Source organism: Cygnus atratus, chromosome 5 (assembly GCF_013377495.2).
Source record: "Cygnus atratus isolate AKBS03 ecotype Queensland, Australia chromosome 5, CAtr_DNAZoo_HiC_assembly, whole genome shotgun sequence".
Classification (NCBI taxonomy): domain Eukaryota; kingdom Metazoa; phylum Chordata; class Aves; order Anseriformes; family Anatidae; genus Cygnus; species Cygnus atratus.
Window position 1 is genome coordinate 54,494,728 of NC_066366.1, and position 15,003 is coordinate 54,509,730.

Consider the following 15,003-nt stretch of genomic DNA (forward strand, 5'->3'; position numbering starts at 1 on the left):
CAGCAAACCCTCACCTTCTCAGGTGCCGGCGTTTGCTTTGGCTCAGTAAATGCCAGCACGTCTCGATGGTGAGCAGTCACTCACCAAGCGCTCAGCTGTGAGCTGCACGCGCTTGCTTTGCCTGGACAAGCAGATAAAGCGTTACCTTTCTAGCTGCCGATGGGGTGATCAGAGCTCCTAAATTAGGTGTCCGGTGTGATTTTCCTTACGATTAGTTATTCTGAATTTCCTTCCGGGGAACGTTTGCTAGTGCTCATTTTAAGTGCTCCGTTCAGAGATCACTGTGCAGCGAGCTTGCTAGCTGGACCACTCATGGGAAGCTACCGCAAAGCAGCGCGCATTTGTGAACTGAGAATTTAAATTATTTCCTTTTTTTTCTCCACTATTTTCCAGATCTATAAGCATTATTTGTTTGTAGGTGTTAATGGTTTTAAATATGAGACCACGTGAATGGCTGTTGTCTGCTGCTTTTTAGGAATAACATTTGATTTCCTTCCTCCTCAGCGGCCCCTATTTTCTGCAGAGGGAACATACTGGCAATTTTTTGTCTTTTCCCCCCCACCCCCACCCCACGGGCATCCTGTGTCCTGGTCTGTGAATCAAGTATTTGTGGGTGGGAGGCTCTGCCCACGCACCCCTGCAGATGTGTGAATATTTGGAGAGAGAGCCTGTGCTCGATGGACACCAAAATCTGTGCAGAAGGTGCATTTGAGAACAAACCCATTGCTGGATAGCTTATGGAAGCTCCTGCTGCTCCTAGAGCCACCAGCAGAACAAGAGATGAGCAGGTTTGGAAGTGAGATTCAGATGAGCCCTCTGTGCTCATCTTTTGTGTGTAGTTCAGGATTTAAATGCACTGGGTCCTCTGGAGGAGGTTTCCGTCGGTGCACATTCAGAGGGAAGTTGCCTTGTGCCTGGGCTGGACCCTGCAGGTCCCTCCTGTCCCTGGCTCTGCACAAGTCTGGTGATGTATTTCACCCTGAATTTAAGCTATTTCTTACCCAAAACTGGCACACAACAGCATAATGTGAGCTCGTAAAGCCCTGAGGGACCCCCGTGGGGGCTGTTCTAGGGAGAGCTCATGGGGTTTACAAGCTTGGGGTTGCAGGCAGTGAGGGAGCTGGCACGAATGGTACAGCCACTCACCAGGTTCTTTGAGATGTGGACACATTTCTCTGATCATCACACCAGGTAATTTCACTCTTCACAACAGTTAAACGCAGCCTTATTTTTAACATCCTGTAAAATTATTAGAACTGCTACTGTTATTGTCAGCAAGGATGAAAAACCCTAAAAGGACGCCCCATACAAAATGGTGCTTGCAGGTTGCACCAGAGTATATGCTGTTAGGTTACATTTCTCCCCGTCCAGCATCCCTGCAGCCTGTTCGAGGCACTGTAAGTAAAACCTGAACTGCTGATAACCATTTTACATATGAAAACCTTGATTTTATTTGACAGCGTAAGACTTGAGGATAAAGTGGGGGGAAAAACACAAAAGAAAGTAGATTTTACTAGTGGAGTAAATGCGGCAGAGGCATTACAATTTCTGGGAGAGTGTAGGGAGCAGCATAAAAAGGCTGGGAGAGAAACAGCAGCTTAAATTTTGATTGTCTGTTTGGGGTGATAGTAAAGTCAAGAGTGCCGTTTCCAGCCTAAAATCCCTATATCCAATACTAAAGAGCATTAGAGCCTAAAAAAAAGGATTTGAATAAAAATGTCCGCAACTCCAGCTCATCACAAAATTAAAGGATCTGTTCCAGGAAACGCAGTATCTGCATGAAGAGACCCCCCTAGATCCATGCCTTTGAAGCTTAAGTTTTAATTCAGGATTTAAAAAAAAAAAAATGGTAAAAAGAAGTCGCAGGAGGCCCTGCTGCGGTCCAGCACGATGCCCTGGGCCGGATCCCGTGCTGCTCGCTGCCTGCAGGGCCCAGAGAGGGAAAGCTGCCCTGGTGGTGCTGTCGAGGCAGGAGGGATGCAGCTGTGCAAGAAAAGCGCTTACGGGGCACAGCTCACTCATTTAGGGCCCCCTAACATGGGACACAAGGAGAGAGCTGGTGGCTTTTACATCACACCATTACCTCCTAGCACAGACAGCAGCAGGGCTGCCTTCAGCTTTTGGTGAGGGGCTGCTGCTCGGCAGACCCAGGTTATGGTTTTTTCACCTTCATCCTCCCGTGCAGGATGTGTGTGCAGCCGCCGGATCGCTTCCATTGGCTCTGGAAAACATTTTGACGAAATTTCCCTTCAGATAAAGAACTCATTAAGTTCTCTGCTCCCCTGAGTCCCCGTGCTTCCCCATCCTCAGAGGCGCAACATTGAGCCTAATCACTGACTGGAACAACTGCGGCCTTTATTTTGGTGTAAAGCAACAAGCAAAAAGGGAAAAAAAAAAAAAAAAGGTCCCCTGTGTATGCAGCTGTAACGCTCGATTGTAGGAAAATGGAGGAGCCCACAACCGATTTCCAAACCTGCGTCTTCCTTTTTCCTGTAACCAGTGCGATATATAATTTACACAAGGCAAAAAAAACAAAAAACCAACAAACACACCTTACGAAGCTGAACGTTTTTTTCTTTCTGTTTAATTTGATTGCAAAAGGGCTGGAACTCCAGAAAGCCGAGATAAGAGCCCTGCCCATGCCTTGCTGCGGCGCGCACCGTACGGAGGATGGCGAGGCACGATAACGCTCGAGGTACGGCCACGAGGACTTGCTCGGGTCCCTCAAACAGTTATCGCCGAAGCTGTCTCGCCTCTTTCCTGTTTTGCAAAGGAAGAGCACGGCGAGGAGCCCCCGCCGCCACGGGGTGCAATCACAGCCTCAGTCACCGAGATACCTCCCCACACCCAGGGCTGCAGCAGCAAGCCAGCCGGTACTGTAAAAATTCCTGCCCGGGCGCTGTGGCGGCGTTGATTTTCGCGTCCCTGGAAGACACGCGGCGCGGTGACACGTCTCCTCTCTCAGCTGACTCACGGGCTGCTCCTCCGGGTCGGTCGCTGCGAGAGCTGGAAGCGCTCTGCCTCCGGGGGCTGAGACCTCTCGGCGTTACTTCTGGACTCGCCGCTCCCACCCTTTCTCCTCCGCAATCTCTGGAGGCTTCTCTTCTGCAATTTCTGGAGGCTTTGCCTCCACGGCGCTTATTAAAGAGCTTGTTCGTGGCAGGGAGGCTGGCGATGAAACTTGTATGTACAATTAAAAGCAAACTATCTTCTCTACTAATCCGGCCTTTAAGGCCCGAAGTAAACAACTGCATTTCAAGGGAACGCTGCTAAGGATGGAAAAGTCTGTCGGGTGTTAGTTTTGTTTTTTTTTTTAAGCACAAAACAAAATGTTTAACTGCCTAAAAGCTCTAAGCCCTGATTTGTTATGGGGAGATAACAGCTCCATTAATTAGATGATCAAAGATGACTTTATTAGTGAATTCTAGCATTGGACTGGCATGGCTCGTGCTTGTTTATGGGACAGGCGAACATCTTCTATTTGAGCATTTATACAGATTTTTTTCCGGTGAGTTATCTACCATAATTGCTGTAATTCCCTAATCCGGGTATTTGCATCAGTGCTATGTGCTGATTATGACCTGGTTCAGTGCATTTATCTGTGCTGATTTTCAGCAGCTCTTTGGGGAAAACAAAACAAAAAACAAACCCAAAGATGACATAAAACCAAGCAGGTCTCTTTCTAACGTGGACGTTCGCCACGTTTCAGACCTCCCTTCCCACCGCTGACCGGGGGCAGTCCACCTCCCGCTGCGCCTGCTTGCCCTGCTGTGAGCTGCCAGAGCTCACAGCCTAGGGATCGGAGAGAAACTAAAATCATTCCGTTCGTTCGCTGGGTTTCCAACACGCAGCGTGCGTGTTTATCTCAAGGCAGGTTAGACACCAATTAGCGCTGCTCACTAATGAGGGCATAATCAGCCAACCTTGCAACGCGGAGCGTGCAGAGCGACGTAGGAGCGGGAGGCTAAGTGCAGCTGACAGCTCATCGCTTCTCCTGGTGCTGCCCTGAACATCCTGCCAGCGCACGCCTTGCAGATAGCATTGCAAACGGCGAGGGGGGGCTCTTCAGAAGCGAGTTTTCTAGGAGGGACCCCGTGATGCTCAGGGTTGCAGCTTTTGGACCATTGACCACGTGCTGGCGGGCGTCAGCTGCTTCCCCCGCGAGACCTCCGCCGCTGGTTCCCCCCGACCTTGCCGCATTAGAAAATTGAATGTGAAACTTAAAAACGTTAAGAAAAGGGCTGAATGGACGTGTCTACGCCCACCCAACTGGCAGCTCGGGACTCGCAGAGCAGTGCCGGCCCGAAGTGGGGTGAGCGCTGGCTGGCTCGCCAGCGCTGCTCTGTCTGCGGGGACTGGATTTACTTGCTGTAAGGAGCCATCTAGTGAGGGTTTACTGCACATAAAATCAAAGGAATTTTTTTTTTTTTTTTTTTTTTTTTTACTGTTTCTAGGCAATACTGAAAGAAAATGTGAGTGAGCGGTGGTGGTTTCTTTTTCGCCCCCCCACTCTGTGGGCCTGCCCTCAGAACCGGGGAGAGCGAAAGCAAAGATGCGCGAGGCCTTGGCGTGGGTCCCTGTGGGGAACGGGGGGGGCACAGCAGGGGGCTGACCCCAGCACAGCGATAAAGGGGGCCATGTCCACGTGGTGTGCGCCTTTGTGCTCGTTTGGGGGGTTGTTCATTAAAGAGGAGTGAAGTTAAGCAGCTGAAAATGCTGGCTTAGAGCTGAGAGGGTCAGCGCACTGCAGAAATGGGAAGTTACTGCTCCCGGAGCATCAAAAGCACGGCTACGTTGCAAATCGACACTGTTGTGAATGCTGCAGCCTGCAGGGCATTGCAGAAGGCACTGGGCACACCGAGTTAGAGATGAAGCACTCAAGTTGCTCAGGAAGATGACAGCAGCTTTCCTACTGTTGGCAGCAAGGTTTGGCACTGGCCTCCAGCGAGCGTGCTGGCCCGCAGCATCCTCTGCACTGGGTGTACCAAAGTGGTCTCCAGGATGAAGAGGGGTCTCCCTGGGGGTGTGCGTGGGCTTTGTGCTGCAGTCTCCATCCTGACGCACACGGCAGAGCCTCCTCTTCCTCCTCCTCCCCCTCCTCCCCCTTCTCCTCCTCTTCCTCCTCCTTTTTCTCCTCCTCCTCCACCAGCCCCTTGCATCTTCTCAGGATGGCAGTTTCTGAGCCCGCAGGCAGTTCCACATCTGCTCTCCACAGGCGCATTTTTGGGTCCCTCGATGGCCCAGCTCGTGCCCTCCTGCCCCGGCTGCATGGAGAGAGGCGCTCGGTGCTGTAACACGCAACAAACAGGGCAGGGAGCGTTCATGGCTACGTTGCACATCGGGATAGGGAAACTAATCCGACTGCTATAAACAAGCCTTTACTCTACAAAACCCAGATGCCTTCGTGCACAAGAAAATGCTGTAAATTACGAATGTCTGTCATTTTACAGTAACTATTCCTTGCCTTTTCTTTTGGAAAATGCAAACAATGATTTTTTTACATATTTTTTTTTTTTACACCGAGAAAATCCCCATTTTTGGTAGGTGGAAAGTATTTGGCGATCTGAATGATTAACAGGTTTAATGTAATAGCTGAAACTGAAATGCAAAAAGCAAACAAGCCGAACAGAGAGAAATGGATTTGTTATAATGGTTTCATTACGGATTTTAAAAAGTTTGCTTTTTCTTGCAGTTTGTTGTCAGAAGGAATTGGCTGAATTCAGTCAAAATGGTTTGTTCTTTGTCTGTCTGTGGTCACCATAGCTACCATCTCAATCTGTTAACATATGTGGTATTATTTCGTTCCTTTCTCTTAAACCCCATTCACAGATGCTGTCAAGATTTCCCTTTGTACCTACGTGCCGGGGCCGTGCCGGGTTTGGCTCAGCGCCGCGTGAGGCACGGGGCTGGGCGCTGGGGTGGGAGCGGGCACGGGCCGGGGGCTGCGAGGAGCAGCGGGGCACGAGCTGCCAGCGGTGCTGCTGTTCCTGGAGAGGCTCTGCCGGGTCCTCAGCTGCCGTCGGTCGGCACAGACGCAGAAATTTTAGCAGAGCCGGTGTGCCGGCCGAGGGTCAGGGCCGGGGAAGTTGCTCGTCGCACGGGTGTTGGGTGAGGAGCCACGGGATGAAGGGAGGCACGGCTACGACGTTTAAACAAATAAACGATACGATTTTTTATGGAGTATGGATGTGTATCCGCTCTGCAACGTAAGTGATTGGAGTATTTAGCGAATATCAGATTATCCACGTTTCACGTTTTAATTGGCGCTGAATTGGGGGAAAAAAAAAAGTCAGTTTCCTCTATTGCTGAATGTGAAGATGACTGAGGCAGCTTCATTTTCTCTTCCAGCAGCCAAGCGGGCAGGTAAATGTAGTGATGTGAATTTGTATGTAGTACAGGTTATAGTGGGGCGGCCATAAGAGGAATTAGATAATCAGGAAAATACGTAATTTTCTTTCAAAGCTCTCACAGTAAGGAATAAAGTTAAGGTGAATCTGTCTTTTTTTTTTTTTTTTTTTTTTTTTTTTTTAGTATAAAAGCCTTTGTTTAAAGCTCTGTGGGTCTGATTTTTAGAGCACCCTGCCCTCTGGTTTCTTTTAGCTGGAGATTTGGGTGTTCAGCATTTCTCTGCAGCCACTAATGCCTGCAGAGTAGCTGGAGAAAGTGCGAGGGACATTATTGTAATGAGGGGATAATTCTGCTTCTCCTTCCTGCCTTTCAGCGCAGATGAAAGGGTGCCTGGGTGTCACGTTATGTGCACTGAAAAAGGGAATTCTGATTTCCTGGCCCTGGCTCCCCAGGGGCAGGGATGCTCTCCTACCCCAGCCCACAGCAGGCCACATCTGCGTTCCCAGTGTAAGGCCCGTTTTCCAGGACTCCTGGTTCAGCTGTAAAAATTCACTTATCATGCATGACTAGGAAACAAATTGTCAGAACAGACTATAACTGCTCTGAGAGGGCCATTAGTTCCTGGCGTATGAAAAACCCATTTTTAAAAAAAGTGAGTACTGTTCACATTTACACACCGGGCCGCGAGTGGGCCTTTGAAGACATGATAGCCTGCATGGAAACAGTCATGCCCGACATGGCTCTCGACACCACAGGCACTGTGACAGCAGGAACAGCTCCCTGTGCCTGGATATTAGCTCGGTATTAATCCAGAGCCATCCAGCACCCCCGAGCAGGTTTGGATCCACATATACTCCAGGTTTACACCGACGTAACTCAGAGGAGGAAGGCCGCAGGACAGAGGTTTGGCCCGGAGAGTGAGGGGTTGGTGCACCGCTTCTGGCGTCCCCAGAGAGGTGAGTCCCAGCAGGGCAGCTGCTGTGAGAGGCCACCGACAAGCTGTCCGTGGAGAAATGCCATCTGTCCCCTCAGCTGGGTGCCGGGATGGCGGCGGAGGCACAGCGCTCTTTGGTGCCTTCGGTGTTGGGTGAGGGAAACGCCTGGGGCAGATGGGATCGTGGCTCTTTTGTCTTCTTGTCATTTTAAGAGTACTAAGTCGTGGCATTTTCTAAAATTGTTTCTTTTAGTTGGTGATTAATCCCTCACTTGATGCCAAATTGAGGTTTCATTGATTTTTTTTTTTTCTTTTCCAGGTTTTCATGTGTTGAAGGTTTTCTTCAGACAAATAGCAGCGAGGAACCGACTTTGACTTCTTGCTCCTCCCCCTGAGATCACCAGCGTTTGAGATTACATGTGGATTAAGAGGAAGAGAAAGTATGAAATCAAAGGTTGGCACCGCAATCCCGATGGGTTGTGCTGTGCCGTAGGGGTGTGTTCGTGGAGACACCGGGCCTGAGACTTCTCATACTGGTTTCACAGCGAAGGGAATTTCCAGGAATTTTGGTGGAGTGATCCCTACGTACGTCAGAAGGATGTGAATAAGTTGATTTTCTCCACTCCCACATGCGTATGTGGACATACCAACCTCTAAGATTTTTCTCTCTCCTTTGTAAATTTGCTCGAACCTCTGACTACATGTTTGGAGACCAATTTCAGATGAATTTCTAACAGTTTCCTTTCCCGTGGGAATACCAGTGGTAAGAAACTGCTCCTGGGAAAAGCTTGTTCCATCACTCAAAAAAAAAAAAAAAGGGAAAAAAAAAAAGATTGATTTAAACACTGAAGTGCAAGGAATTGTGTTGTGAAACACTTTTAAAAATTAATATCTACTGTTAACCCCCTGGCTCTATTAACGTACAGCATCCAGTCTTTGTCCCATCAGGTCTTGTGACACAGAGCTCCCCAAATGGATTGTGTGGATTTCTTGTTCTAGATCTGTTAGAAAAACTGTTATTGTACTCCAGGTGACCCTGAAAACGATGGCAGCTGTCACCCACAACACTATCTCCCAGGGTTTAACCTGCACTGGCTGTTCTGCTGCTGAGATGACGGTGGAGAGAAATGAAAGAAATTTATAAAAAGAGAGTGAGCTCTTCCCAGACCAGCTTCGTGCTTGCTGCAATCATTCCTACGATAAAGCAGCTCCCAGATGGAAATCTTTTCCCCCTTGTTTTGCTAAGGAATGATGAATCTCTCCACAGCTTGCGTTTCCGTTCTGATATGGAAATTTTCTGCTTAGACACAGCACTGAGCGGGGCAGACCCACCAGCTATCCGGGGCTTTCTGCACCGATTTTGCTCCCTGATCCTCAGGGAGGGAAAGGAGGCCTGTCCTTCCATGGAATACAGGGCTTGCTTTCTGTGAGGAGGCACCAGCTATGTGTGTGTGTGTTAATGCTGCCGCAGCCTAACCCCTGTGTCACCCCCATCACTGCTGCCCCTTCCACTTTATCTTCTTCAGGCTGCTCAGGGGCGCAGGGTGGGGAGCGGAGAGGAGGTGCATTTCCAAAGCCTTAAGAAAATCAGCTTGCTTTTGGGCGTCGAGGGGGAGCAGGGCTGTGCAGCAGCCTGACATTTAATTAACGGAGAGATGCTCCCAGGGGAGCGGGGGGCAGCACAGGGTGGTGGGAAGGCCGTATGCCCCAGGAACCCGATCCCTGCTGGGGGGAAGCTCGCAGGGCACAGATGTGCGACTCCCGTTCCCTTGGTTTCGTAAGCTGTGAACCAGCTCTTAGTGCCGACACCGAAACAGGCTCGCGGGGGGTTGTGTTCACACCTCGCTGCGATGGACGGACGGACGGATGGACGGACAGACGGACGAAGGAAGGGGTGCTGTCTGCAGCTCTGCCCTCCACAACGCTGTGTGTTTGTCCTGGCCTCTGGCACTGCCAGTGCTCTGTGCAGGATTTCTCCCACCCTCTCCCTCCTCCCCAGTGCCGGCTCCTCGTGCCTTCTCTCTGGGGCCAGCCACTGCCAGCCCGGGACACCAGTCCTCTGCTGCGCCTCCCCCGCTCCCCAGACCCACCACGCAGCCCTTCTCCTGCCTCCCCCAGTGCCGCTGCCTCTCTGCACCCTCTCACTCCCACCACCGTCCTCCCCGCATTTTTTTCTGCTGGCCTCCCACTCGCTACAGGATATGAGCCATTCTCTCCAGTGGGGAATAAAAATTTGGATTATAATTTGCCTTTATTGCTCCTTCTCCAGAATCAGCTTTCAGGCTGCAAGGCTGCAAGGAAGAATTTTCAAGGGAGCGCAGGAGATTTAGGGACAGATTTTTAAGGTCTTTTAGTTACATTAAAATGAAATTAGATGCCCCTTGGGATTTTTCAACAGAAGTAGTTTTTTTTTGAAGTTTCCACATGATGTCTGTTTATGTCTTCAGGCATTTAAATGCCTCCAGAGATTTGGCTTTTGAACACCGAAGTCCCCTTGAAACCAAAGAGAGAGGGGCATGAACTCCTGTACATTTCTTCCAAATTCCAGCCAAAAATTGTCAAACTTGGAGCAAGAAGTTCTAGTGTAGGAGATTGTAAGCCTGATTTCTGCTCTGCTTTAGCACCGGGGAAAACAAACAAACGACCAACCCATAGCGTTGGCCGCATAAACATCTTGTTCAAAGGGTAATGTTTTCCTGATTAATAGCCTTTCAGTATTAAAAACTATCAGTCTCGAGGGTGATTAATTGTCCCTTCTGCTGTTAGTAACCAAATCTGTCTGTGTATACATACATATACAAACATCCATACTTACGGACACAGTCACGTAAGCACACATGCACACTCTCACGGGGGTAAGCATTTTCAGTGCCTCTCTTTTCAAGGAAAATACAACACGCAGGAGGTGAGAGCTGCTTTGTACAGCTCAGGCATGGGAACACATTTAGGTTTTGTAACCCTTTGTCGCAAGAACCGGCAGCGACATGGCTGTGCCGAGGGCAGTGCCGTCACGGCACAGACACCAGGCACTGAGCCGGGCAGGGCGGGCACGAAGAAAGAGGCAGCAGACACTGTGCTTTTCGCCTGGGGAGCGGTGCCTGCTCAGTTCTCAGGCATCCCCGCAGCATTGCCGCTTCAGCTCTACTGTACTTGTGGGACCGACAGGGTTAACAGCCACAAAAAAAAAATTCATTTAGAAGTTGGCAAGGAGAGAAACTTTCCCCTTGACAAAGATAACCAAATTTCGAGAAATTATTTAAAAAGACAGTCCTGCCTGTCCGACCTGTTCGGCTGCAGTAAACACACAGCAGCGACGCCGCCTTCAGAACGAAAAGACTTTTTTTTTCTCTCCCTTTTGCTTTGATATCTAAGCAGCTGGACGGATTAACCACTAAGTTACGGTTATGTCCAGAAGCCCCAGTCAAGCTCAGGGCCGAGGAAAAATGCCATTCTGGCGTTAGGTGACTCAGTCTGCGGCTGCTGGTACGTGAAACTCCTCCTCCCGATCCTACACGGCTTCATGAGCCTCGGCAGGACGCACGGTGCATGCAGTCACTTGCAGGAGCACGGCCTAAGGTATCTAAATGAAGTACCCGTGCAGGTCAACAAGACCCTGCGCCTACCAGGGTCTGTCTTAGCGCTCGGGGGGTTTCCTCCTCATCAGCCCCATCTTGCAGGACTTAAAAATAACAAAGTTTTAACATCAGATATCTCCGGAGCAAGTGGAGTGAGCTGGCGGAATTCACTTTGTTGCTTCAAACCTCGCTCTTTTGGCATTAGCAACGTTCAGGGGCTGCAAAAAGTGCATTCACTGTTGCTGCTGAAAAATAAAACACAATTCTGTATTTTGTGTACAGTCTCTGTGTACACGCTCGCCTACACTCAGTGCAGAGTTTTCTTTATGGCCAGAAAAGAATTTTTCAAAGTTTGCTTTCAGAACAACACTGAAATCTGCAACGCTGCCTTGGGACACTCGCTCGAAACTTTTCAGTTTTCAGGCTTTTAGACTAAGAAAGAAAACCAGCACCATTTTTAAGGAAGCAAAAACAAACACAAAAAGCTTTCTCAAGGCTTACGAACTAAAAGCTTGAGCAGCACCAGAGATGTTAAGTTCACAGCTCGTGTGTGTTTCTGCAGAAAGGTTTGAAAGAAGAAATAATATAAAATAAAATAAATGCCCTGCCAGGGCTGAAGACAGTGCTGGTGGCCTGGAACGATAGCTGTGACAGGTGCAAAGTAGCTGTGACGGTGACAGCCCCGAGACTTCCTGCTCTGGGGACATGCACATGCACACACACCTCTGCGCCCAAGCGAGAGGGGGCTTGTTCTGCCCTTCTCCTTCCTCGGCTGCTGCCGAGGAACAGGCAAGGCCCGGGCAGATCATGCCTCGTGGCCCAGCGATGGCTTTTGAGCAGGTGGCCTCTGTCACGGCGCTGCCGAGCAGAGGTGGGATGTGCAGAGTCCCCAGCACGCTGCCAGTGAGCGGCACGAGCAGGGCCAAAGCCTTAAGGAAGGCACACAGCATATGCACTGTTACTTGAACTGCTCAGAGGGCAGTGATATTACAAATGTTTCACGTGGCTGATTCGGATTTTAATCCTGAGGCCTCAGTGGTGAGAGCTATGAACAAAGGAGGAGGGAGAGGAAGTGAAGGAAAGCCAAAATTAGGCCCCGATTTGCAAAGCTGTGCGCACGTGTCTCGGTGCAAGGACAGCTGTGGTCGCAGGTTCAAGTTCAAGCTGAAGGCTCAGGTGTGCGCCAGCCTGGCTCTGGGGTGAGCTTTTTCCTCTCAGGGCCAGGACCGGGACAGCAAATTGAATACCCTTTTAACTCGAGCCCATTTTTAAATGAAAAGTTGGGTGTTACCTTCCTGCTGGGGAATTCTGGAGCAGAAATATCGGAGCACAGAGACTGGTAATGGATATTCTGCCGTGTTTGTGTTTTGGCCCATTATGAAAATGCATTCTGCACTAAGGAACCATTACGCTTCGCACTGGGAAACCTTTGCAGCTGTCAGGGCCGGGGTTTAAGAGCATCGCTAATCATTCTCCTGATCTGAAGTTGATACTTTTAGAGATTGTGCGGTCAAGAGATGCTGTCATAAAGTTTGGGTTTGCGTTGTGAGCTAGGAAAAGTTGCTTTCACGCAGTGTAAATCAACTTTTTTTTCGTATGAGGTGCAATAAACGCAGTGTAGATTTAACATTCACATACCCACGCAGGTGTACATGAAGGAAAGTGACCGTGTGTTTGTCGGTTTACGCGCACAACGCACGCTGAGCACAGAAGAGTAAGTAGATGCTGAGGTCGCTATACTTTAGGAAATTAACACATACTTTGGAAGGGACGGTGTACGGACTTGTTCTGTGGATGTCAACGGGGAGAATTAGCGAGGGCCCTCGGGTACCCCCGCCGAGGAGCAGCACGGCCGCCCTGAGGCAGGGGAAGGGGGCGGCGGGCCGGGAGCTCGGGCAGGGCGCTGCCCCCTGGCCCTGCGCGAACCGCGGGATTAAAATGGCAGAGGGAGGCGGGGAGGGGCCGGGACGGCCTGCCCGGCACGAGATAACCGCCGCTGCTCCAACTGCGGCTTTAGCTGCACTGACCAATAATAAATAAAGAAAGAAACAACCCCCCCACACCACTGCCCCCCCCCCCCCCCAGCAAGTTGGCCGGCCCCGGCACGGCGCCCGGCCCGCAGCCATCGGGCTTTGTTCTGCCCCCGGCCGGCCGGCCCCGAGCCCCCTGGCGGCTCTGCCCGCGGGGCAGCGCTCTCGCTTCCTCTTTTGTTCCGTTCCCTCGCGCAGGCTCCTTCCCCGGGTTTTATTTTTTTATTTTTTATTTTTTTTTTGTCAGCGCCGCCGCTCCACGTGGACGAGGCTCGGGGAGCGAGGCCTCCCTCAGGATCCCTCAGGACCCCGCCGGCCGCCCCCAGGCGAGCCCTCTACAGAAAAGTTGGCGCTGCCCGCCCTCGGGGCGCTCCCCCGGCCCCTCACAGGATTTCTCCCCGCCCCCGCGGAGCAGCGGCCGCCGCCGGCCGTCCGGAGGGGAGGGGAGCGCGGAGCACCCCGCTGCCCCCCCCTCACCGCCCGCCCGCCCAGTGCCCCTCAGCCCCGGGCAACGGGTGCTTTGTACCCGCTCCCATTCAAACCGCGCAGTAACCTTCCGCCGCGGGGGGGGGAGGGGGAAAAGTAGTCCCTGGCCACCCTCCCTCCCTCCCTCCCGGGGCTGAGTTCGCGGCCGGACCGCGGGAGAGGGAGCGGCGGGGCCGGGAGAGGGAGCGGCGGGGCCCCCTCCGCAACCGCCGCGAGGAGACGGAGAGCGAGAGGGGAGAGAGCCCCGCGAGCCCTCCGCCGCGGCGCTCCGCCTCCCCTCGGCTACCGACGGAAGCTCGAGGGGCCGGCCCCGCGATGGACGTGAGGCGGCGGCCAATGGGAGCGCGTCCCGCCCTCCCAAAATGCTGCCGCGGCCAATGGGAGCGCGGCGGGGGCGGGGCCGGGCGGCGGGGCCGAGCGGCGCAGGTTGAGCCGGGTCCCAGCGCAGGGCTGGGATGAGCAGCAAAGTTCGGGCAGAGCGCGCCGGGGGATGCAGCAGCGCCGCCGCCCGCCCCGGCCCCCGCCCGCCCGCCGCCGCCCGCCCCGCCCGCACCCCATCGGCGCCTCCGCGCCTCCCTCCGCCCCCCTCCCCCCCCCCGCTCAGTTTTTAAACTCCGCTCCGCGGCTCCCCCCCCCCCTCCCCTAAATGCCAGCCATGATCGAGAAGGGCCCGGAGGTGTCGGGGAAGCGGCGGGGCAGGGCTACCAACCCCGCTGCCGGCGGCGGCGGCGGCGGCGGCGGAGGGGGAGGCGGTAATAACGGGAATAACAAAAGTTTGGCCGCCGCCCCCAACGGGAACAGCAGCAGCAACTCCTGGGAGGAGGGCAGCTCGGGCTCCTCCAGCGATGAAGAGCACGGTGAGGCCGTGGGGGGGCGAGGGAGGGGGGGGGGGGAGCGGCGGGGGGGTGTCCCCCCCCCTCCCGGTAACGCTTCTCCCTCTGCCTCCCTCCCCAGCCGGCGGCGGCATGAGGGTCGGGCCGCAGTACCAGGCGGTGGTCCCCGACTTCGACCCCGGTGAGTCGTCGGGGCGAGGGGGAAGGCAGCTGGGGGCTTGCGGGGTGCTGCCTGGGGGGGGCTCGCTGGCCCCGCGGGGGCGGCGGCGTGCTCCGCTTCCTCCATTAATTAACACCTCCCCCCTCTCCGTGGTCTCTCTTTGCTAATGATGCCCCCCCCCCCCCCCCCCGAGTGCTTTAAGCCTTCCTCCGCCCCCCTCTCCGTCCTCAGGGCCAGCCTTAACCCCCCTTTCCCTTCCCCTTTCCCTTCCCCTTCCCCCCCCTTTCCCCCCCCCCCCCCCCCCCCCCCCCCCTCCGGAAAAAGCCCTAGCGCACACGGTGCATAAAGAAGTCTCGATGCTTTCCAGAGGGCGCTTTGCAGGCAGGAGGAACAGGGAAGCTGTGGGGCGAGAGGAGGCAGGAGATGGCAGTTGGCTCCTTTCTTTTTTTTTTTTTTTTCTCCCCCCCCCCCCCCCTTTTTTTTTCCCTCTCTTCTTCTTCTTCCCCTCCTCGTGCGTTCGTGGGCTCGGCCACCACGGGTGGGACTGGGGAAGATCAAGTTGTATAAATGCCTTTTTTTTAACCTATTTGAAAATGCCTCGGGTCTCTCTTTCTTTCTTTCTTTCTTTTCTTTTTTT

General features: G+C 52.9%; 1 protein-coding gene across 1 annotated transcript in view; it reads left to right on the forward strand.

The window, feature by feature from the left end:
• Positions 1-13,807: 13,807 nt before the first annotated feature.
• The window catches only part of RCOR1 (REST corepressor 1), an 85,861-nt gene continuing 84,665 nt past the window's right edge, over positions 13,808-15,003 (forward strand). Inside the window, exons 1-2 of the mRNA XM_035551196.2 lie at positions 13,808-14,230; positions 14,328-14,387. Of these exons, the coding sequence (XP_035407089.1) occupies positions 14,020-14,230; positions 14,328-14,387 (271 nt within the window). The 5' untranslated portion in view covers positions 13,808-14,019. The remainder of the gene's footprint in view (positions 14,231-14,327; positions 14,388-15,003) is intronic.